The 25451-nt window shown below is 38.7% G+C and overlaps 1 protein-coding gene and 1 long non-coding RNA gene across 6 annotated transcripts in view; one reads left to right on the top strand and one right to left on the bottom strand.

Moving 5' to 3' along the window:
- LOC309621756 overlaps window positions 1–11193 on the bottom strand; it is a 34316-nt gene extending 23123 nt beyond the window's left edge. For 2 of the 3 annotated variants that reach the window (XR_014240253.1, XR_014240254.1), the window contains exon 1: window positions 799–1027. This is a non-coding gene — a long non-coding RNA (uncharacterized lncRNA). Of the gene's footprint in view, window positions 1–798; window positions 1028–10935 lie in introns of those variants that run through there. The other variant, XR_014240252.1, reaches the window with a different exon arrangement.
- An 85-nt stretch (window positions 11194–11278) lies between these two features.
- On the top strand, window positions 11279–25154 carry LOC309621764 (M-phase phosphoprotein 6-like). Of its 3 annotated transcripts, none has more exons than XM_082409110.1 (6): window positions 11279–11381; window positions 16453–16565; window positions 17652–17741; window positions 21709–21799; window positions 23897–23991; window positions 24452–25154. In XM_082409110.1, exons 1-6 carry the CDS (start codon window positions 11331–11333, stop codon window positions 24582–24584), a joined length of 573 nt encoding a protein of 190 aa, XP_082265236.1. In that variant the 5' UTR covers window positions 11279–11330; the 3' UTR covers window positions 24585–25154. The 3 variants fall into 3 exon arrangements, with proteins under 3 accessions (XP_082265236.1, XP_082265237.1, XP_082265238.1); XM_082409112.1 differs by lacking the exon at window positions 17652–17741 and adding an exon at window positions 13311–13387 and having other exon boundaries at window positions 11292–11381; XM_082409111.1 differs by lacking the exon at window positions 17652–17741.
- Window positions 25155–25451: the final 297 nt, after the last annotated feature.

Raw genomic sequence — 25451 nt, 5'->3', positions numbered from 1 at the left:
AGATGGGAGGGAATAGTTAAGCATGCAAATTAATTATATAGACTTATCTAGTCAATATTAATACTATTAATAAAACATGCATTTATGACCTAAGGTTGCAGTTCAATGGAGGGAAAATTATGTATACCAGTAATTTTCCTATAGCCTAACATGAAGCAAATTTTCTAAAATGTAGAAGCTAATATTTCTCCTTTTATTCCTAAGAAGTTTATTATCAAGGATCTCAGAACCTCAGAATGCCTTAAACAATAAGAATAGCTCAGATGATTAAATGTAGCTTTGGATTTTGGATGACTGTACTCCATTTTAATTAGAACCAAGAAATTACAGTAAAGTTTATATTCCTATGGATGATAATAGAAAAAACCCTAACTAAATTCATCTAATATGATCATTGTCTAAAGATAGTAAACTTAATCTTTCAGATTAGGTATTTTGACCTATGTTAACCTATCTTTCAAGCCTGTCACAATGCATTCCTTTGTTTATAAAAGCTCTTTTATTTATACTTATAAAGCTTCCACCAGTGCTTCACAATTCATTTAATACTATTTTGGAATTATAAGCTGACAATGTGCAGAAACTTCTCCGTGTAACATTATCACATATGCCGTATACTATGGTGTTGATAAGTTACATTCTCTGAATCTGTTTATGAAGTGTGTTAAAACATAAGGGTTATATTTTTATGGTCAACTCAAAAATAAATTTAAAGCTAAAAAATATAGACCATTTACCATAATCTCATTTTACAGTAGGAAACTAAAGTCCTGAGAAATTAAATGTGCAGGAACTTACACAACTAGTTAGATGATGATCAGGGAGCTGAACGCAGATTTTCCTGCCTCCCAGTCCAGGGCTTATGCCACCATGTACCTCCTGTGCATGTGCACAGAATACAGTGTTCTCTGCAGATCGTCTGGATTCCTGGATTCTTTCTCTTTTTCTCTGTCTCCATCCAACCTGGAAAGGCAGAACCAGAGAAGAAGATTTGGAATAAATGTTTCCTGCTGAGACCACAACTATCCTGACTTTCAAAAGAGCTAGAAGTTAGTCAACAGCATGAGAAGGAAGGGGTCACTGAGAAATTGGGAACCATAATCGATATTATTCAAAATACTTAGCTTCCTTTGGCCCCTGGATCAGGGAATGAGTCTTACTGGGAATATGGGTGTATAACTCCTACTCATAGGCTTCTGTCCATAATTTTTATTTCATATAATTAGAAATTAGTCATTTGTATAGAACAACATAGTAAAGTGAATCTGAAATTCAGTGGGATTATTGGTTTTAAGGGGAAGTAACTCCATACCTCAAATACCAGTACATGTGATTGCAGTCCCTGGGAATTATCAAAATTTACAAATTATGAGTAATAGTGAATGACAAGTACTGACTCTTCAACCATATTAAATAAGTCTTGAGGCATAGATCCTATTCATTTCTCTCAGTACAATTTTCAGAATACAGTAGTTGCTCAAGAAATCTATATATTTACACAAACTGTAAATTTATCCTTTTGTGTTTATTATTTTAAAATTAACCATTAACATTCCAAGAACTTGTGCAATAATAACTGAATTCTTCTTTTTAAAATTTGCTGTCTTCTGTTGTTTCAAGTCTCACAATTAAATTTATCTGATTATTTTTAAAATCCACATATACTTATAGAGACTCCCCAAAGTATTATTCTACCTTTTCCTTCATTTTCCTGCCAAGTACTTACTGTCTAATCCATGGTTTAAAAATTGTTTTTTTCTATAAAAGAACAGAGAGTGAATATTAGGTTTTACAGGCTGTGCATTCTCTGTTACAATAACGCAACTTAGCCACTGTAATGCAAAAACTGCCATAGACAGTATGTAAATAAAGGAGCCTTATTGCGTTCCAACAAAACTTTATTTATGGAATCTAAAACTTGAATTTCTTATAATTTTCACATGCCATGAATATTATTCCTTTTTTGTGTTTTGTTTTTTGTACCAGCCAGGATATAACAATGATTTTCAAATGTTTTTTATTTTGACCCCACAATGAAAAAGATATTTTACTTTATGACCAAGTGTACATTTATATCCATATATCTAAATAACTATATAGACCTAGATATATATATGTATATATATACATATATATATATTTATCTGTATGTATCGGTGTAAGAATATCATCCATATTGTAGTTTGGTTAAGTACTTCATTCCTTTTCAGGACTGGATAATATTCCATTGCATCAATATACCACATTGTGTTTATATATTCATCAAGAGATGAATATTTGGATAGCTTCCAGCTTTTGGCTATTATTAATAAAGCTGTTAGGAACATTTGTGTACATGTTTTTGTGTGGCTATATGTTTTCAGTTCTCTTGGGTGTATACCTAGGTGTGGAATTGTTAGGTCATTTAGCAACCCTATGCATACATTTTTTTAGGACCTATCAAACTGTTCAAAAGTGGCTGTTGCATTTAAAATTCCCACCAGCATATATGAGGGTTCTGATTTCTTCATATTTTAGCAAACATTTGTTATTTCTGACCTTTTGATTAGAGCTATAGTAGTAGGTGTAAAATGGTGCTTGTTGTGGTTTTAATTTACATTGCCCTTATAACTAAAGATATTGAGTAACTTTTCATGTGCCTGTTGTTTATCTTCTTTGGAGAAATGTCTATTCAAATCCTTTGTATATTATCTTTTTATTGTTTTGTTTTAAGAGTACTTTATATACTCTTGATACAAATCCCTTATCAGATATATGACTGGCATATATTTTCTTTCATTTTTGTGGGTTAACTTTATACTTTCTTGAGAGTATAATTTAAAGCACATGTTAAAAATTTTTTTGATGTGGTACAATTTATCTATTTTGTTCTTTTGTTGTTCTGCTTTTGGTTTCATATCTATGAAATCATTGCCTAACTCAAGGTCACAAAGATCTGCATTTACATTTTCTACAAATTGTATAGTTTTAGATCTCACATTTATGTCTTTGATCTGTTTGATATATTTTTGGTAAATGCTGTGAGGTATGGGTCCAAATCCATTCTTTTTGTATGTGGAGATCTGGTTTGCACAGACATTTATTAAATATTCTCTGCTTTCCCTTGAATTGTCTTTATACTGTTGTTAAAAATCAGTTGACTATAAATGTAAGGGTCTACATCTGAAATCTCAATTACATTCCATTAATCTATATGTCTATCTATATGAAAATACCACATCCTATTGATTATTGTGTGTTTGTAGTAATGTTTTAAAATCAGGAAATGTGAATTCTATAACTTTGTTCTTTTTCAAACTTGCTTTGGCTTCTCAGTGGTCCCAAAAATTCCATACGAATTTTAGGAACAGTTTGTCAATTTCAGCAAAAAAGGAAGCTTGGATTTTGATATGGATTGTGTTGAATCTGTAGATAAATTTGGGGATTATTGACATCTTAACAAAACTAAGTCTTCAGGTCCATGAATACAGGATGTTTTTCCATTGACTTGGGTCTTCTTTAGTTTCTTTGAACAATGTTTTATAGTTTTCAATGTATAAACCTTGGATTTCTTTTATTAAATTTATTTCTGAGGCTTTTATTGTTTTTGATTCTATTGTAAATGGAACTGTTTTCTTAATTTCAATTTTGATTGTTTATTGCCAATGTAAGAAATACAGTTGATTTTTGTATCTTGATCTTGTATCCTGCAGCCTTGTTGAATTCTTTTATCAAATAGTTTTTTCCCGTGGATTACTGAGGATTTACTATATACAAGCTCACGCCATCTTTGAATAGAGTGTTTTAATTTCTTCTGTCCTATCAGGTGCCGTTTATTTCTTTTTTTTCTGGCTAATTTCCCTGGCTAGAGCCTTCAGTACAATGTTGAGTAGAAGTGGTAAGAATGGGCATACTTGTCTTGTTCTTGATGTTAGGAGGAAATCCTTAAGTCTTTCATCATTAAATATGATGTTAGCTATGGATTTTTCATAAATGTTTTTGTCAGGTTGAAAAGTTCTCTTCTATTCCTGGCTTTAGTTTTAGTTTATCATGAAAATGTGTTGGATTTTGTCAAATACTTTTTATTTCCATCAAATTGAGATGATCATTTGTTGTTTTTTTCCTTCATTCTATTAATATGGTATATTACATTGATCAATTTTCTTAGGTTGAACCAATCTTGAAACTTTTCTATACTTGAAGCTCTTTTGGTCATGGTGTTCAATTCATTTATACATTGCTGGATCTGTTTTGGTAGTATTTTGATGAAATTTTTTGTTTTTGTTTATTGGTTTTTTCAATTTTGTTATTTTTGTGTGTCTATATTCCTAAGGGATATTGGTCTGTAATTGTAGTTTTGTTACATCTATTGTTTTTCTCTGCTTTTGTTTTTAGGATAACACCAACCTCATAGCAAGACTTTAGAGTGAGCATTTATGCAAATCATGAACTTTAGTTAATACTAATGTATCATTATTGGTTCTTCAGTTATAACAAATGTACCATACTATTACAAGATATTAATGATAGGGAAAACTATGTGGCGTGGGGAAGGTGGAGAGCATATCAGAATTCTCTGTACTATCTGGTTACTTTTTCTATAAATCTAAACTGTTCCAAAAGTAAAGTTTATTAATTAGAAAAAGTCAATTCATCATTGTTGGGAGTACTCCTGAAATTTATATTTTGTTCCACTGATTTACATATCTATGCTTCACCAATATTAACCTATCTTGATTAGTAGCTTTATAGTGACATTGAAATAAACTAGTGTGAGTTCTTAAACTTTCTTCTTTTTCAAAATTGTTCTATCTATCCTAGTTTCTTCACCCTTTGAGAAAAATTGTAGATTCAGCTTGTCAACTTCTGCCAAATAAGCCTGTGGGGTTTTGGGGGGTTTTTGAGAGTTTCAGTTTCAATGAAAATAGGAAAGGTTATATATATATTTTTTTACCAAAGTTATATATACATTATCAGCATGAAGTTTTGAAAAAGTATTGACATTCATTCATTTACAGATGCCACACAAATTTACCTACCTATCTAATAAACAGTATAGATAAAACTCAGAATTTTAGTATATGCGTATTTCTCTTTGCTTGATGCTCACAGTAAATACTTTATGAATGGATAGAGTGGTACAGTTGTTTAATCATTGCTCAACTATATACATTTGTATTTGAAACAGTATGTTATTGAATCCTTTTCAAAAGCAATTGTGACCAGCTGCAACCAATTTGTCTGTTAGTACAATAGAAATAGAAATGAATAAAGTTTTCAACTAGCTAAATTAATGTGCCAAAGTCCGTCCTTAGACACACACACACTCACAGGCATACACAGCTCAAATACAAAATGCAGATGTCAAGGATTAAACATGTAGATATTATATGTGATAGTGATTGTTCATACTTCGGAAGTAAAGAAGACCAATTTGCAGTCAAGTAAAAGTTCTCCCTGAATAATCAAAATGCTGATGTGATCTGGTAGCTGAACAACTACTTTATTCCTGTCTTTAAATTTTTATTCTGCTTTTGTGGAATGAAGTATGAATCAGTCATTGGGAAATTTGCATCACTACAGCTTTTTAGTTAGTTTTAATCCCAGTTCTTAATTGACTATATTTCTAACATTGATGCTTATAACAGTTCATATCTATTGGGACCTGACTAGTCAAAACCGGTTCTTAAAGTTTTACCAATGAAGGAATACAAAATTTGGGGTGCATACTCCAAATATTATAAGATAGCAGTTGAAAATAGGAAAGCTAAAAGCTTAGTCAAGGTCATCTTAAAAATCCTTATACTCTGGTGTTCCTTTATAATTGGCAGTTACATGAAATTTTCATTCCCTAAATTATTTCTATGGAGAAATGTATCTTTAAGATAAATTTATCTTAAGAATGTATTTGATATGTAAAGTTAAATAGACTGCCAAATAGTTATGAAGTTCCCAGAGAACTAATATAATTTTTGGAGATCTACCAATATTAGGCAGATAAGTCATTCACTTAGGGTATGTCAGGCCATTTTTGAATTCCAAGTAAATAAAAATGGACTAAAAGAAATCACTACACTTCGCCCTTTATATTTAAGTAACTATTATTTATTTGCAAAGATCTTCTTTTACATTTTTTGATAAAAGCTATCAATTTTAAATACGTAATCAGTGTACATTCCAAAATGCATATTAGAAAATGCACGTACACAAGAAAAATAAAACTAAAAATGGATACACAGAAACTTAAAATGTTTTTTCTATTAATTATTATTGAAACGCCCTGCTCATGACTGCTATGTAACTAAACTCTTATTTCTCTTCATACTTGAAATGTTTTCTTTTTCTTTTCTGAGGTCTTCTTATTCCATTTAAATTTTAAATATATGTAATCAGTGGTTCCCAAGTTCCGTAGGATAAAGTTTGTGCCATTTAACAGAGCATAAAATGCACCCTGTGATCTTACCTTTGCTAGCACTCTAGCCTTATCTCTTTTAATTCACATTAATCTCCAGCAATACCATTTTTATTAGCATTCCCCAAAAGTGAAATACTTAGGTATAAATCTAACAAAACATGTAGAAGATCTATATGAGGGAACTACAAAACTCTTACAAAATCAAAGAACTAAATAAATGGAGAGATAGTCCATGTTCATGGATAGGAAGACTCAATGTTGTCAATATGGCAGTTCTTCCCAACTTGATCTATAGATTCAATGCAACCCGAATCAAAATCTCAGGACCTTTACAGTTGCTATTCCCTCTTCTTAGTACACTCTACCTCCAACCCTTCATCCAACAGGTTTTTCTCAGCTTTCAAGCCTTGGCAATATCATCTGACAAGAGCCATCCCAGATCACCTTATCTAATGTAACCCTAAAACTCACTCTATCACATCATCATTTTCTTTCTGCCATGGCACTCACCAGAATGTCAGCTCCAGGAAAGGGAGGTCATCCATCTGAATTAAATTCTCCTTCATTACTCCTGCCCCTTTCCCTTTTTTGTCTGGTATAGACTTAATTCATCTTGTGGTCTCAGCTTAGGTGTCACTTCCCCAAGGAAAGCTCTCCAAGCTCCTCAAATCCAGATTAGGTTTCCTGCCATAAGTCTTATCCCTGACAGCATTTAAGACCTGTATCCTTGTCTGTGGCATACCATCAGGGAAGGGGTATTTTCCCCACCACCTACCAAAGGGCCAGGAACATAAGAGGTGCTTAAAAATATTTGTTAAAGAATGAAAAAGGCAGAAGGCAGAAAAAAATAGGAGTCTATGACTGTTAGTCATAAAGTAGTAAGATTTAGTAGTAAGAGGGAACACATTTTGTGAGAAAGGGAGATCTGATATTGTATGTCAGTTTCCCAACTGATGCTCCTTATTTGTCCTCCATGGCTGTGTCAACAGAACTCTCCTCTTTCCTGCCTTAAATAGATACTTAACCTTGGCTTTGCTGTTTTGGCTTGTAAAATGATTCTCTCTTCTTTGGTTATAGCACCCAATTTCTCTTTAAAGAATTACCCTCCCCCATTTTGTATAGTCCTAAAGGGACTATAAATCAGGTCCTGCCCTCTCTTAGTTAAGACTCAATGAGATTCTCTCCTTGACTTTGAAAAACTGAGTGTCCTAAGAGCAATCACCTGATGCTCACCATTCCTGCAGTGGCACTAAGTTAGTTCCTGCTTCCTAGATACCTGGGCTGCCCTGGTTTCTGTGCTTTTAACTTGTCCTTGTTCTCAAACCTTATTATGAACTACTAGAAATGTCCTTCTAATAAATCCCCATTTTATGTAATAAGCCATTGTCAATTTCTGGTACTTGCAAAGAACAAAAGAACAAAAGCTAACAGAAAAAGAGAAAAAGAAAGAAGAAAGGGGAAAGGGAGGGGGGACGGGAGGGAGGGAGGGAGGAGAAAGAGAAGAAAAAGAAATGCAAGATATATATATCATTTTAAATTTTCTAGCAGCCTCATTAAAAAAAGAAACATGAAATTAATTGTAATGCTAGGTTTTATTTAGACCAATACATCCAAACTCAGTATTTCAACATGTAGTCAATATAAAAAATATAAATATTTTACTTTCTTCAAGTCTTTGAAATGTGGTATATATTTTACACTTACAGCCCATCTCAATGCAGGCAATAAATTTGCAAGGCTAAAGTGAAATGCAGTCCTTCCAAAACAATGAAATGTGTATAACAGGAAAATATTTTACACTGCTATAGTTTTTAAATTTACTAAATTTAAATATTCTGTTACTCAGTCACATTAGCCACCTTTCAAGTGCTCAGTAGCAACATATGACTAGGCTTACTGTACTGGGCTGCACAGCCTTAGACATGATCAGCTCCAAGATTGAAGAGACTCAGGGGATGTGTTCTTGATGGATTTAGTAACTGGAAGGAATTGGAGGTTTTCACACTTCCAACAAATTCCATTATGAAGGATTCAGAATTGTGTGAAGACCTATGAAAATATCTCTTCCCCCAAAATGATGTTTGCTTGGCTGGGTAACTAAAACAGGTTAACACATTATTGAGTGTGAAACCAATCCTCTGTATTCTACAATTCAATAGCATAGAGAGATCAAGGAGTTATCTTCCCTGTCTGGGAGTTTAATTCAAAGTTAAAATTACATTATTACTTTTAAATCACTTCTCATTTATTACATTTTGATGGCTAGAAAGAGACTTTGGGGATTAGCTTTAATTATAAGTATTTTCTATGTCAAATAAAAATGTAGAAGTTTGAAGTTTGAAGAATTTGACCTTCATCCCTCAGACAATGACAGTCATTGTAAATTGTGGAGTAGGTCAGTGGCCATGATGAGGCCAATGTTTCAGGAAAAGGAATCAGAATCCAGTGTGCAAGCAGACTGGTAACAACAGAGGTCCAGAGGGAAGGTCTGGAGCTTCCAGCATCCTTAGCTGGTGTACATATGCTCTTACTTCTGTCAAGAATTGTTTTCCTCTTAAGCTGATAAGACATGTGCCTATCCTTCAAGATCATATTCATAGTCAGCTCTGTTTCCCAGATGCAGACTACAGAATGGATCACTTCTTCACCTTTGCTCCACAGAACCTCTTTCAAAATCCTGAAAAGTCAAATTCACAGAGGCAGGAAGTGGTATAGTGGTTACCAGGGGAGGAGGGAATGAGAAGTTATTGTTCAATGGGTAGAGTTTCAGTTTTGCAAGATGAAAAGTTTTCTGTGGATATATCGGAGTTACAGAGGCACAAAACTAAATGATTGGAAGGCCTTTCCCCAGGCTAACTCCTCCCCTTTCAGATCTCAACTTAAATGTCCCACTTTTAAGAGTCCTTCCCTCTTCCAGGCCAGAATGGTTTAGGTGCCCTTGCTATACCCTCTCATGAGCCCCATACTTTTCATGTAGGGCTCTTATTATAATTGTAATCAATACCTAATTTTGTGTCATATTAGTTTGCTAGGGCTCCCATAACAAAACAGTATGACCAGGTGGCTTAAACCACAAAACTTTATTTTCTCACAGTTCTGGAGGCTGGAAGTTCAAGATGAAGACACAGGCAGGTTTGGTTTCTTCTGAGGCCTCTCTCCTTGGCTTTCAAATGTCCACCTTCTCACTGTGTCTTTCCCCTGTGCATGTGCATTCCTGGTATCTCCCTGTGTGTTCAAATTTCTTCTTATAAGGACACCAGTCAGATTAGATTGGGACCCACTCTAAGGGCCTCACTTTAACTTAATCACCTCTTTACAGGTCCTGTTTCCAAATACAGCCACATTCTGAAACAAAATTCTGATGAATTTTGGAGGGACACAATTCAACCCATAACATGGGATCACCTCTGTTGTTCCCACTTGGTAAACTCTATGACAACTCATCTCGTTCTCATTTCAGGACCTTTACCGTTGCTATTCCCTCTTCTTAGTACACTCTACCTCCAACCCTTCATCCAACAGGTTTTTCTCAGCTTTCAAGCCTTGGCAATATCATCTGACAAGAGCCATCCCAGATCACCTTATCTAATGTAACCCTAAAAGTCACTCTATCACATCATCATTTTCTTTCTGCCATGGCACTCACCAGAATGTCAGCTCCAGGAAAGGGAGGTCATGTGTTTTTACGCGCTAGTGTAGCTCAGAGATTAGCCCAGCGTTTCACATGCACATGCGAATGAATAAGTTTCTATAACCACTTACCACATTATCATGACTTTCTGAGAAAACCTGCCAGGGCATGGCCATGTTTTATTCATGTGTCAGCTCTCTGGTCAACCTCAGCTCTAACACTTACTAGCTGTGTAAACTCTGGTAAGTCCCTTAACCTCTCTGGGCCTCAGGTTCCCAAACAAATACCTTCTTCAGAGTTCTTATGAGGATTAAATAAAATAATACACGTGGGATACCCAGCATAAGAATTCGGCATACAGTGCACGCTATCAGCTGAAAAACTATTAGGTTGGGTGTTTTCCAAAGTGTGGCAGCTGTGAACGGTGTGACAACTGTCTTTCGGTGGTACACGGAGCATTAGAAGTATCATCTTGGCAACGTTCTTTTAATTCCTCGGATTAAAACAAGGTCATGTTCTCATGCTCGTATGTCTTTGACATCTACCTCTTCCTATTCTTCCTCGTTCACAGATCATTTAGGTTCAGAGACGCACACACCACTTAACAGGTGGATTTAACACTGTTTGTAAGGGCCATTCTGCGGCCAGGCCGCCTGGGTGCATCCCCCACCTCCCTCCCTCCCTCTGGCTTTGGGCTAAGTTCTGGAACCTGCCTGTACCTCAGTTTACTCAACTGTAACAAGGGGATAATGACCGCCCCATAGGGTTATCGAGAATATAAAATGAACTTATGACACGTAAAGTGATGCAGAACATAAAAAGCCCGCCAGCCACGTCAGAAACACGTGAAAGAAACGGTCGGGGGGTGGGGGGGCGACGGCTGGTGTGGCAACTATCTCAAAGGTCTCACCAGGGCGACTGGGTCGGCGAGGCAGGACGGGATCCGTGAGGCGGGCGGCGCTCAGCCGGTGCGCGGCCTGAGGGGCCCGGTCGAAGCCCTCGGGGAAGGCCGACAGCGGCCAGGACTCCGGCCTTCTGCGGCTGAGGCCTCTTTGGGGTCTCCCTCCCGGCGTCAAGTCACTCTCACTCCTGCTTTGGCGGCCGCGCCTCTCCCCTGAGCTTCTTCACTAGGCGAGCGCTCCCGGAGGCGACGCGCGAAAAGCGCGGGCCAAGCTGAAGCGCGAGACACGGGGGCGGCGCCACGGGGCGGGACGACGTGATGTACGTAGACGGCGCCGACGCGCACGCAGCACTGCGCAGGCGCGGCGGACCTAGTGGCGGAGCGCGGCGGCTGGGGTGATCAGTATGGCGGCCGAGCGCAAAAGTAAGTTGTCCAAGAACCTGCTGCGCATGAAGGTGCGGGGACGCGAGGGATGCGGGTCGGGCGGCGGGAGTACCCGGTCTTCCAGACGTGGTTAGAGCCGAGGCGGCGGGCGTATGGGGGCATTCGAGAGGCCCCGGAGGACCTCCAGCTCTCGCGGTCATTCATTCACTTAGCGCCTGCTCTGCGTTAGGCACTGGGAACCGGATTAGAAATCCGTCGGATTCTCTTTTAAAGCCCGCGGCCGGATAGGAGAGACGCCTAAGCAGGCAATTAGAATGCAGTGTACTAAGTGCAGTGATGCTAGAGTCGCCGGAAGCCCCTGGAACTTGGGCTTCTGAGGAAAGCGGCGTCTAGTAGAGACTGGAGGGTAGGAGGGAGGGTTGGGTGCATAGCGGCATAGACTGTGGGGAAAGCGAGTTCAGAACTCTGAGAGGTAAAACCCCCAAAATCCGTTATTTCCAAGAACTAGAGGTCATTCAGTATGTCTGGAAAGCAAGTAGCAAGAAATGGGCCTGGAAAAGGAGACAGTAATCACAAGATGCAAGGAATTTTAGGCCAGGTTAAGGATTTTTTTCTTTATCTTGTGAGCATTGGGAAGCAGTTGAGCACCGGGGAAAGTATCATTAGCTGTGCTTTTTACTTTTCACCGTTACTTTAACTGTCCAGTGGAGAATACATTGGTGAAAGAAAGACCCGACAAGGGACCAAACTGCAGTCCTAAACGACCAGCTAGAACTGATGATCTGGGTGAGGGGTTTCAGGTGATGGTGGGAATGGAGAGAATTTTAAGAGTTGAGGTGAAAGTGAATTATGTCACCCAACTTGAAAGAAAAGTGATTTTCAGATTTGAAATTGAATCAGTTTAACCAAATAATTTCGGAGTTGTGTGGGGGAAGACAAGGGTGTATGAAATTAATACAGGAATTAAAACAAGAGAAAGACTCAAACCTTAAAACTTAATAGTAGTGGCAAACATGCTATGTGGTAGACATTCAGTGCTTTGCATATTATAACGTGTGAAATCCACGTAATAACCTTTTGAGGTGGGCACGATTATTATCCCTCTCTTACAGCTGAGGCACCTGAAACAAGAAGTAGGTAACTTGCCCAAAGTTACACAGCTAATAAAGAGTATTGGCAGGACTTAAACTCAGTCAGTCTGGCTTCAAAGCCCTTGCTCTTAATTACTATCTGTACTGCTTGTCGCTGAACACCGCTCATAGATGCAGACTGTTAGCTGTCATGTTTACAGAATAATGGAATTTCCAGTGAAAGGAAGCAAGGCATGAATAACGTTTTGAAAGACTGGAGAGTAAACGTTGCATGTGCAAGACATGAGTGGAGTTGAGCTAGGGTGTAACTCGGGATGAATAGGGAGAGTGAGGGTGCAGGGTAAATCATAGCATTATTTATCATTTCTAAAGTACTTCTTTCAAGCATATTAGCAAAATTTGAATCTTTACTGAACAGAGTTTTTGTTTTTGCTTATGGTTTGTAACATCATGTAAGCTTCAGAGAAGTGGATTGGCAAAGCAGACACTGAAAAGATTTTAGCAGTTGTTTTAGCTCTTGGAATAAGTCAAGTGAAGATGTGCTGGGTAATTAGGGCTCAGACCAACTATCTGACTCTGGAATTAGGAAGGAAGAAGTTAACTTAAAAAAAATTATCCACCCCTACTTGAGTGATTGGGGAAGACACAACTGGACATTGGAAGCAAAGGAAAGAGAAAAAAATTACCCAGGGTCTCTATGTGGGTTAGCAACTTCAGCCATTGATGAGAAAGAACTTACTGGCAGGATAGCAGGAGACACAATATATACAGATAGAGTGGGGTATCCTTTGAGAAGCAATGGAGCAGCTGCATTAGGTTTCCTTATCTAGCGTAGCTGTTCAGCCAGAGCTAACTGTAGAGTAAGAATGAGAGGGCTGAGGATTTAATATTGACTCATTTGTTTTCTAGTGTACTCGACTTCCTCTGTCTTGGTCAGCTACTGGGGGCTGGAGGGTGATCCTGACCAGAAGTAGAAAGTAAAGGAGGTAGGTGGAAGGTCTGTCAGTATGATGGAATGGTTGTAGAGAGGGTACTTACTTGTGATTTTAGCTCTTTTGGACTCTTAAGACAGAAATTAGTGAATTTTTTCTGTAAAGAGACTTTAGTCTTGTGGGCCAAACGGCCACTGTTACAACTACTCAGCTCTTCCATTGTGGCTCAGAACCAAATGAATATGACCTTGTTCTAGTAAAGCTTTATTCACAACAATATACATCCAGCCTAAGGACTGTACTAGTTTGTGAGACCTGCCCTAGGCCGTCAGTTGTGAGTAAAGTTAAATCACTATCTTTAGAGTATGTTCTTAGATGCTGTAGAGTCAGGAGAATTGGGGAGTTGCTTGATTCATATTCACAGGATGATCTGTCCTTTCCATGTGTACAGAATGTTTGTGTGTGTGTTTGTGTATTTTGTATACCATAAATAATATCTACCTGACTAAAATTAGGAGGTAAAAGGGCAGTTGGGCAGGATTGGTGAGTTTCGCCACCAAGAGTATAAGTGATGAAATGAGGCATCTAGGTTTAAAGAGAACCATCCAAGAAAGGGAGTCTGGAAAAATAAGACAAGTCTAGACTCACGTTCAGAGAAAATTTATTGAGTTCTTCTCAGGTACCAAGTTATGCCTGAGTACCAGTAATACAAGATGAACAAAAGACATGGTCTACTCTTCATAATCTTAGTCTTTTGGGAGGCGCAGAAAAAGCATAATGAGCCAGTGTTCATAAGGCTGTCTTAGAAGTAGGGAAAGGTATTCTTTTATGGGAACAGACCTGAGAAGAGCTTGGCCAAAAAAGTCAGGGAAGGCCCAAAGGACACATGCTCTGGGCCTTCCCAGAGGAATATTTTGCCAGGCAGAAAATTGAAGCATGATGTTGAGTAGCAGAGGCAGAAGGAGTGGGAAGTACAGGGTATGCATTACAGAAACTGCCAGTTCTTCTTTCCTGTGGTGAGGCTATAGACACAGAGGTGAAAGGATGAGGACCACAAAACACTTCAGATAGATTGCAAACATTTCTTTTATGTTTATTTAAAATAATGATAGATTCACAAGAAGTTGCAAAAAATGTAGAGAGATGCCGTGCCCACTTCACCTCCCTGTCTTATATTGCTAGAGTACAGTGCAAAGCCAGGAAATGGACAGTGGTACAATCCACAGAGCCTGCTCAGATTTCACTGTTTTACCTGCACTCCTTCGTGTGTGGGGGCAGGTGTATGTGAGAGTGTTTATCATGTGTAGATTCATGTAACCATTACCACATTCAGGATACAGAATTGTTCCGTCACCACCAAGTTCCCTTGACCGACCCCTTTGTAGCCACGCCCACTCCCTTCTATCATGCCTAACCTCTGACAACCACGGATCTGTTCCCATTCCTATAATTGTGTTACTTCAAAGATGTTGTAGAAATGTAATCATTACAATGTGTAACCTTTTGAGATTGACTTTTTTCACTCAGCGTAATTCACTTGAGATCCTTCTAGGTTATTGAGTCAATCAGTAGTTCCTTTTTATTGGTGAGTAATATTCTATGCTATGGACGTACCATATACTTAACCATTCACCTCTTGAAGAGTATTTTGGTTCTTTCCAGTTTGGGACTATTGCATATAGAGCTGCTGTGAATATTCTTGTATAACTTTTTGAGTGAATGTAAGTTTTCATTCCCTGGGATAAATGCCCAAGAGGACAGTTGCTGGGTTCTATGGTAAGTGTATGTTTACTTGTGTAAGAAATTGTCAAGCTATTTTCCACAGAGGTTATACCATTTTACTTTCCCTCCAGCAGTGTAGGAGTGATCCAGTTTCTCTACATCATCATCAGAACTTGATGTTATCACTGTATTTTATTTGTGAACATTTTTCAAGTTTTTTCATTTCTTTTTGTAGCCATTGGTAAAGCCCTTATGCCTAAAAATGCTTGTGTTTTTGGAAGTGCTGGAGTAGAGGGGAAAGTAATATGGAGCCTGGATAAGGGAAATAAATGGGGATTAATGGAAACCAGTGGAACCCTAGACCTAACTTCTGGGATGCTCCTGGATGTTTTCTGAATTTATTTTTTCCCGTATTGATACTTTATCATTTTGCTGCAGTTAACTTCTTGGTTTGTTCATCTGTCTCCTGAGGAAATATAGCTATTGTTTGTGCTAGGAAGAGACTAACAGCAGGACTGGCCTGTTTTGAGTTGAGTTTCTGCAGATTTTAGAGTAAAGGGCAGCCATAGAGTTGAGCGTTTCAGAGGATAGATGTAAGTGAAGAGCAGCGGGGTTACAGATACAGCTTTGCTGCCATCTGTGTTCACAGAGCCCTTACAATGCATCATTCGTCGTGCTGGTACTGACGGAGATGATCCAAACACAGTCCCTGCCCTGAAGGTCTTCAGAAAAAACAGATACTCAAGAAATTAAAATGTCCTGAGACTAGTTGAAGCTGCCATGGGAAGCTTCTAGGAAAGAGATGCTGATTTCGCCTGCAGCTGTCAGGGACAATTTTACAGAGTTGGAGTAGCTTTACCTATGTCAGAAGGGCTAGAAGTTGGCCAGGTGGAAGGACTTGAGAAGGGCATTACGAATGCAGGTCAGCAGGTGCAAAGGCCGATGGGCTTCCCAGGTCAGAGAGACATTCAGATAGTACTGAGCATCCTCTCCTTTGTGCCCCCCTCACTTTCTGTCTCAAGCTGCCTGTCCTGCTCTGTGGATCAGTCTTTTGTCTTAGCCCTTGCTCACTGGCTATTATGTAAAACTGAAATATTTAACGTGATACTTACTGAATACAGTTGGGGTTTTTTGCCTGTTTCATTAAATCAGAAAAACTAAAATGTGGTAAAGCTCTTTTAAAGTCTTCTAAAGGAAGTACACATGTTGCTTTTTCTGTGCTCTCGCAGGCTCCCTCCTGAAGTGATGTCATCAAGGGCAGGGCTAAGCTGCTTGGTCACCCCACCCCCACCCACGAGACGGGATTCCCAGAGAAATGAGGGAGGGCAGGTTGAGTTTTCCTCAACTGGAAGTTGGGAAAAATAGTTGCTGACACTGATTTTGTTTCGTTTTGACAGTTCATGCAAAGGGGACTGGACTCAGAAACCAAGAAACAACTAGAAGAGGAAGAAAAGAAAATCATTAGTGAAGAGCACTGGTACTTGGATTTGCCCGAGCTTAAAGAGAAAGAGTAGGTTTTTTATGAGACTTTGGACATTCAAAGGGAAATCCCTTTAAATGCGATTGATCATTGCATGACATAAAACCCATGAAATAGTATCTATTCAGTTTCTTGAACTAGCCTTGCAAATTTTTTTTTAATTCTTAAGTCTATAAGAGTTCTAGTTTGATTTATACATTTTTATTGGTCCTCGGCCGTCATTTATAACAAACATCGTTCTTTTTTTTACATTGAATAAAGGAATCCAGCCTGTATGTCTCTGGTAATAACTGGAGACCTTTTATGAGAATCAGTAACGTGCTCTGTATCATATTAAGTTCTGAACATTAGATGTGTTCTTCAAGCCTCTCCAGTTTTGTTTCAGTAACAGAGTTCTCCATTAGGCTGAGCTTTGTAAAGGCAGGTCAAGAATGTTTTGTTTATTTTCTTTTTTTAAAATTTTTGCTCTTAATACCAGTCATCTTAGCTAAGATGAATTGAGTCTATAGTGTGTTCTAGGAACTGGGCTAAGCACTTTACATCTCTTAATTATTTAATCCTCATAGCAAACTTGAGAGCTGGCTACTATCATTCCATCCATTTTATAGTTGATGAAACTGAAGCTTAAGGGAGGGTAACTAGGCCAGGGTCACCAGCTAGTCGTTACTGAAGCTGGATAACACACTAGATCATTTCTCTTCCACCTCTAAGCTTGGTTGATGCATGATAAATTTTGAATGAAGGAGTGACGGGTCACATCATCAATTAATTCTTCTGAATTCTTCTGGAAGCTATTTATCATTTCTCCTTGATGCTTTTCTTACCTTGGTAACCTCTGTGGTATGGCAGTTTTATTTAAATTTTGTCAAATGACTGAAGATGCTGCTGATTGTCTCCAGGCCCATTTATGTCTTTCCTTTCCATACCTTATAATTTATTTTTTTCTTTTTAACACATTGTTTTTCATGGTTCATTTGGCAGACTTTTTCTGAATCTTTTCTGGAAGGTTAGACATCCTTCTCTAAAGGTAGAAAGTACGTCCCACCAGGAGGGATGGAAGGAAGGTACTTTGTTTTCTCTGCTTGCTTCTCAACTTGCTTTTCTCTTGCTTCTCAGAGGAAGCAAGATGTTAGTGAGGAAGGAGAAGATGATGCTGAAGATGGTATGGATTTGGGAGCAGGGGTTGGTAGGAAGGGACCATTACTGGTAAGGAGCTATAATTTAATTTTATGCCTTGGCTAAACTTGCTCAAAGTTTTGCCACATGTTTTGTTACTTACTTTTATTGAAAAGCAAGACAGTTTGTATCCTGTTTTCAGTATTGTTTTTTTTTCCCCCAACACAGCATATTAGTCCCAGAAAAATGACCTCTAGATTCCTTTCCTAGGGAGGTAGGTGTCTCAGTCTGTTCAGGTACTATAACAAAATACCACAGACTGGGAAGCTCATGAACAACAGAAATTTATTTCTCACAGTTCTGGAGGCTGGAATTTTAAGATCAAGATATCAGCATGGTCATGTTTTGATGATGGCCCTCTTCCTGGTTCATAGCCAGCGCCTTCTTGCTGTGTCCTCACCTGGTGGAAGTGGCTAGGGATCTCTGTGGGGTCTCTTTCCTAAGGCCCTAAACCCCTTCATGAAACCCCACACTCATGACTTATGCACTTTCCAAAGGCCTCACCTCCTAGTACCATCATCTTTGAGGGTTAGGATTTTAACATACGAATTTGGGGGTGGGGGGGACACAAACATTCAGGCCATAGCAGTAAATAATAACCTTTTGCCCTCATTCAGTGTCCTATTTATGTATAGGAACGAATTATCAGTTTAGGATGTTGGCAGGAAGAGATGACACTGTCAAATTGGGTAATTTGAGGAGCGTATAACAGAGACCACCAAAGTGTGAGCAGGTGTAGGGAAGCCGCTGTGGACAGTGCAGCACCTTGGTGGCTTGTATAGTAGAAATAATTTCCACTCCAGGCCTGGAGGATCAAGGGGAGGGAATGGTTACTGAATCTAAAGGCAGGCTGTGTGGAGAGAGCATCTTACAAGAGCTGCTACCTTTACTTGAGGGCATGGCCAGCCCAAGTAATCCCATAGGAAGGGAGCCAGCCGTTCCAGACAGCAAAGGAGCCCTTCCATGTATTACATTCAGATCAGCCTCCCAAGGCATTGATGGTGGGGGGGTGGGGAGAGTGGGGAGTAGATCTGGAGGGGTCAATGGATGGTATGTCCCTGGGGTGTGTGTGTTTTAACACCCCAAATAAGGAGACAGTAGAATGGATTGGTTAGTTAAGTGCATGGGCTCTGGAGACAGGCAGACCTGGGTTTGCTGCCCACCTATGCTACTTGCTTACTTGGGATCTTGGACAAGTTATTGAACCTGTCTTCTGTCATTTGTATATTGGGTGTGATAACAGTATCTGTCACTTACATTATGAGAAGTAAATGAGATAATGTATGTGAAGCAGTGACCACAGTGCGCGGCATAAAGCACAAGAAATATTAGCAGTACATGTGTTTCCTTATACTTGAATATTATGAAATTCACCCACTCTTTTTGCTCATTTGTGTCTGTGAATCTTTACTTGGTATTGTCATCTGAGTTATACCAGAGGGTTACTGCTATCTGTGACACTGGAGAGTCCATGGTGTATATGCTCTGGGAGTCTAGAGGTTGCCATTCAGCTGCACTGGGCTATAAGTCAGTGACTGTGAGGGCCGTTCAGTGTTCATACCTCCCCTTATAGGACACCCCTAGCCAGTGACCAGGATATGTAGGGGGCTGAGGATCTGGCTTCTTTGTCTCAGCTTGGAACAACTGCAGGGCTTCCTAGAGTTCCTGGTAGGGGGTGAGGTCTTGGCATAGCCACGTTGCAAGTTAGCTTCTCCCTCAGCCCAGCCTTGCGGTCTTCGTTTCCATAGAGGGGCATCTGCCACGCAGCACTCACCAGTAAAACTTCTGCACGTAGCTCTGTCTCAGAGTCTGTTTCCAGGGAACCTGACATAAAATACTTGGTGTAAATTTCTAGGAATAGAATTTACCAGATCCAAGATTTTGCTGTGTTGTGGCTATATGGTTTTTCTGCAAAGGATGTGCCCTGGTAGAGAGGATGTGAGTATAGCCATTTTAATTACTCCTTTGCCATAAGATGTTGTTTAAAAAGTATTTTTGCCTCCTGTGCTTCTCGTGCTTGTGCATTGTGGCCTGGTGAACTTCAAGAACTGTGAGGTCTGAGATTGACCCTACTTAACAAACTGACAAGTTAGCCTGCCACAGTTTCATGGATACTGGTGGAAGGTACGAGATTCCTGAGTCAGAGACAGAGGACTTTATTACTCACAGTACAGCAGGCAGCATGAGCATCACATTGGCATCATTTCCCCTAATCCCAGGGAGGAGGATGTGGCACCCACAGTAGGTTTGCATCACAGCAAAGTCCTGAGCTTAGGGAAACCTGAGTCTTTGATACTAGACTGCAGACAGACTTGCCCTTGGCTCCAAGGGAGGCATTATCTTTATTATACTGGGCATTAAGCAAGTCTGCGCTTTGCTCCAGAGGAAGAATGAAGGCAAAGCTCTGCCTTTCCAAGCTGTTCACTGTGCATATATCCTTAAAAAGATACTTCGGAACAAAAGGGCATTTAGCGCCTCACTCACAAGGTGTGCTAAAATAAGAGCGACCCATAGAGAATTGTTTCTCAGCAGTGAGTTTTTGCCCTGTTTTGCCGTGCATATTATTTGTGGCTTTAGGCAAGTTTGTTTATTTTTTTCTGAGCAGTAGTTTCTCATCTGCAAAAATAGATGAATATTTCCCTTATTTGCTAACTGAATTAGTGTCGCTCATCATTGAAACTATGCTGTAGATAACAAAGCACTTATGCTCCTTTTTATATTATTGTTACAGTTCTTGGGCCAATAGAAACCCATGGGAAAACCCTCTGAGGGGCCAGTGGCCCTACTATGAATCCTTTCCTGGCCTTTGGGTCCACCTCTTGACTTAAGTGAATGCTTAAATGCATATGTATGGTGCTTTCCTGAGGGAGATGATTTACTGGGGACATTGGTGATGTTTTATCACCTGTACTTTACAAGAAACAAGATTGGCCAGTTGAAAGGGAATCCCTAGTTTATGGAAGAGGCTGAATAAAAAATTCAGGAGAACATGTGCCTAAATTCATTGGTTACAGTCGGAGGCCTGGTTTGGTACCAGTTGCTCCATTGTGGCCAGGAGTGGAATAACCTTCTTCATGTTTATCCATTGTATAAGTCTGTTATTTATTATCTGGCCCCCCTCTAGAATATACCCTCCATGAGAGCAGAGCCTCTCAGTAATGGCTGTCTCCCCAGCTCTAGAACAGTACCTGGCACACAGTTTGGTTTAACAAGTGTTTGCGGAGTGAGTGAATGAATGAGCGTATCTTGACAAGAAGCAGGGCAAGATTGCTTGACAAGGAACAATCTGCCATAAAGGCTAAGTATTTGCTTTCCTGGCTTGCTTTATGGTTGATTGCCGGGCTGTAGTCGGATATGCTTACCTGGAATTGGGGTCATAAACTGGTGACTCACGGGAGAATCCCTTTTGGAGACTGAAACATTCACACTTGCATCACATTTCCAGGGCAACAGTGCCTCCTGGATGCCCTCTCAGCAGCAGTGTCATTTTTACCAGGGTGGTTTTGTAGCATGAGTGTGGTTTGGAGTCAACCACCTAGCTACCCTGTTTCTGCCCATTCTCCAGTTCTGCTCATCCAGCTCTCCCATTGATTCTGTGAGATACCAGTATCCTTATAATAAATTACTTCTCTGCTGAAGTCATCCAGGGCCAGTTGTTATTTATAGCGAAGAGCTCCAAGTAAAACACTCTTTTAAAGCCACCTAGGACACTAATTTCTGCAGATTTAATAAAAACTTGGTGGGGGGTATAAATGTCAAGGAACCTTTGCTTCACTTTTGGAAAACTCAGGTGCCCTGCTGCTCTTGCCTCCTAATGCTTTTGTTGACCAAATTAATCAGTTTTTGTTTCTAATCCTAGGTTAGTAATATTACTGTATTTTTACTTGATTCCGCTGAGAACCATAAGATCTATTTTTCATTGGAAATCTTGACTTTTATTTGCTGTGCTTTGTTATAAGTAGTCATGGTATTAATACAGGTTTATTTTCTCGTCTAGGAGTTTCATAATAGAAGAGCAGAGTTTCTTGTTATGTGAAGATCTTCTCTATGGAAGAATGTCATTCAGAGGATTTAATCCTGAGGTTGAGGTATTAAATATAATTGCTTCACATTTAAGATTTTTGCAATTGAATTCTTTCTGCTAATAATTGGGTTTAGGTTTTTCTCCACCAGATACCATTTCTCCTCATTATATAGAAAATAAGAAGCTTGAAATATTGCCATAGCTATTTAAAGAAATTATAGGCATTGCAGTCTAGTCTTATGATAGAATTGAGTAGATAATTTAATATAGCAGTGTACAGTCCTGGACAGTGCCACTGTTAAGTGTTAGAATTTTACCTCAGTTCTTTTGCAGGAATGTCAGGATTTTATTCATATGATGCTATTACAAAAAATTATTTTCTGGCATCTATAAATGTATCTTTTCTAGTGGAAAAAATGTTACTTAAAATTTGAGTAATTTGACTTTTTAATGGACAGGTTTTAATCCAAGCTTGTAAATAGATTTTTAAATGAATCTTTGGAAAGTTTGTCTGGAAACGAAATATTCAGCTTATAACTGAGATGTTCATTTTAATTTTCCTGCCTCGGGTTTGTAGAGAAGCACAAACCTTCGTTTAACAAGTAATTATTAGAACTCTGGCTTATATATTGAAAGCCATCCTGTCAGGTACTTGACCAACCACATGGAGGTTTGTGGTATAAAGCTTTCGTTTTGTAACTGTCACTTGAAGCCACGGTTTCTTAGCCCTGGCACTCTTGACGTTTGGGGCCAGGTTATTCTTTATGGTGGGGGCTTTCCTGTGCACTGTAGGATGTTGAGCAGCGTCCCTAGCTTCTGCCCTCTATCCACTAGATACATATATACACCCCAGCTGTGGGCCCCAAAAATGTGTCCAGACATTGCCAGAGGTCCCTTGGCAAGCAAAATCATAACCTGGTTGAAAACCAGTTCTCTCAGGATGCTTATAGGAACCACAGTTAACCAAACTAAATGCCAGGGTTTATTTAAAGATTGTAGGTTGATTTTCTTTTTTTTCCTTTTTTGAGGGGATATGATCATTAAGGTGTTAATTTTACTTTACACAGAATCAACACAAAGTGTTCGTTTTTAATATATTTCCTTGTTTGGGCCTGCTTAAAGCTTTAGATTAGGAAGACAAAGAGGACAATGGGGTAAAAGGGAAAAAAAGATAGCAAAGATTATGAATGGATGATACCCAGAGACTAGGGTATTGGGCGGGCAAGGACTCCAAAGTATGTCTGATACAGTGGGAAAAGGAGTTGATCTGGCCCTCCAGATTTGATGTGGGAAGTTATTAGAAAATGACTTTCATTACTGGCACTCTGTAACACTGAATATATTCTCTCTGGGAAAAGGTTTTGAACTGTTTGGCTTCCAGATCTGAGCTGTCATAAATTGTGAGAAAAGTTCAAGGTACCTGCTTATAAAAAGAATGATACCAACTTGAGAGTACTTACTTTATTATAAGCAGGGTAAACTTAGAACACACTTTTTAATATCTATGTGTTTCTAGTGATAAAGAAGGTAGTGTACTTTTTTTTTTTAAGTCTGTCAGAGGATAACTATCAAGAAAAGGTTAACGTGAGAAAAAGAAATGAAGGAGAGACCCATGACACGTGGACATCATGTGGCAGTCAGTGCGTTATCCGCCCGCGTGTTCAGGGGTGAGGAAGGTCTCCCAGTTCTACCAGAGCCAGCCTTCCAGTTCTTCCAGCAGTTTGCTGCTCCCCTTCCCCAACCACCACCAAAAACTGCATTTAAAATTACTCTTGACTGTAGTGTTTCTCCCATTTGGCCCAAAGTTGGGAAGTTCAAAGGGTATCTGAAAGTTTACTTCTTCTTTCCCCCAATCACTAGAGTGTGTCAGCACTGTGCCTGCTTTAGATACAAGTAACTAATAAATTTATGATCTAAAATACATTTAAACTCATTAACAGCAAGTCTAATCTAGTGGAGCTTTGTCTTATTATTTTTTTTAATTCAGAGCTGGCTTCTATTAGCATATTGTAGAATAAAGTATTATAGAGAATCCCTTATAAATTTTGGTTAGTCGTGTAGATTCTGTGGCTTCTGTGTCTCTCCCTTCAAATACGTTTGACACCAGTTCGTTTAAGAAGCTTTTTCCAGCCCTGCTAGTCCCCATTGTTGTATTTTTCAGAAATTAATGCTTCAGATGAATGCTAAGAACAAAGCAGAAGAAGTTGAAGAGGAAACAGTGGAGCTCGATGTGTCAGATGAAGAAATGGCTAGAAGGTAACTGTTACCTTGGACCAGCTTTATAATCTGAGCCCAGCATTCACTGGCTCTCACATGTGCACTCGTTCCACACGGTGACTGGTCTGCCATACCTTTGAAGGGAATACCCCAGCAGGAGGTCATCTTGGCTTAGTCATCTTCTAACATGGCCTGGGGCGGATTTATACCTGTCAAAGGCTGGCAAATTGAGGGCTTATTTCTAGTGCTGCTTCTAATACATATTCTAAAATATACATCTCAATTTATTTAGGATAATGCAAAACCAAAAAAAAAAAAAACAGTGAAGAATTTAATCGTTCATAGAGAAGTTCATAAATTTTAAATCAGATGGTTTCTTTTCATCAAAGTTTTGATTTTTCTTATTCTTTGTTGCGTATTTGGTTTGATATTCTTGACAAGTCTTGATTCCTACCTTTTTTATTTGAAACTAAACTTGTTCTGTATATCATCTTAACAGATATGAGACCTTGGTGGGGACAATTGGGAAAAAGTTTGCCAAAAAAAGAGACCGTGCCAATTATGAAGAAGATGAAAATGGAGACATAAAACCAATTAAAACAAGGAAGATGTTCTTAAAGCCCCAAGATTAAAACGGATGCCTTAACATGTGGCTCAGGGTTGCCTTGTGAGAATTAGCACATTTTGGAACTCATTCTTTTGGTTCCTCTATAGTTATTAATGCTGTAATGTTTATTTGTAAAGACATGTATAATTTTGGAAACATGCTGTTTTTGGAACAGATGTGTGATGGGTGTTATACATCCTTTGCTTAATGGTATTCATCAAGAGTGGATTTTTAACCCTTGATCTTCAACCATACATAGGTACGTGGTTGCTTCCTAAAGAATTTTTTATCTCAGATTTTTTTTAATATAGTTCTCCAGTCACTGACCTTGAATTGACTCATGTAAACTAATACCAGTGTTTAAATTGCCCATATGTTTATAATCATGTCAAGTCAATTCATACATATATTTCGGAATCAAACGTCATGAGAATTTGTTATATGTAAATTCATCAGGAACAAACATGCCTCTCCAGGCTGAAGTATTTCCATGCTACCAAGTCAATGTCAGTGTGTGGAATTATGTTTTTTTGTTTAAAGCCTTTAATTAATTAAGAAAAAAAATTGTTCTGTCATAAATACCTGTTTTCATGTACTTTTCTTTCTCTTATACTTCCAAATAATAATTTTAGTCTAATTCAGTATTGGAGCTTTTGTCCAATTAGTAACTTCTAAAAAACAGCCATTAATTTAGAATATGGTGATGTATTAGGTTGAACCATAAGAAATTGCCTTTTATGGGTCAAAAACAATTATCGATTTTTGATAGTTCAGCCCAGTAGAATTTACCACCAAGCAGACCATCTCCTAATCTGAACCTTATTCTAAGTAGTAAATACAGAAGCCCATGGAATTAAGTGTGTAAGTGTGTCTGTCCATCTGGAGATATGTA

This window comes from Balaenoptera borealis, assembly GCF_965194805.1.
Source record: "Balaenoptera borealis genome assembly, contig: HAP1_SCAFFOLD_960, whole genome shotgun sequence".
Classification (NCBI taxonomy): Eukaryota; Metazoa; Chordata; class Mammalia; order Artiodactyla; family Balaenopteridae; genus Balaenoptera; species Balaenoptera borealis.
Note: the sequence above shows the minus strand (reverse complement) of the source record. Positions and strands in the feature narration are given on the sequence as shown.

Coding starts and splice junctions, on each gene's coding strand:
- LOC309621764 (XM_082409110.1), top strand. CDS start 11,331: ATGGCGGCCGAGCGCAAAAGTAAGTTGTCCAAGAACCTGCTGCGCATG. Junction 16,566..17,651: donor CCCGAGCTTAAAGAGAAAGA/GTAGGTTTTTTA, acceptor CTTGCTTCTCAG/AGGAAGCAAGATGTTAGTGA. Junction 23,992..24,451: donor GATGAAGAAATGGCTAGAAG/GTAACTGTTACC, acceptor TCATCTTAACAG/ATATGAGACCTTGGTGGGGA.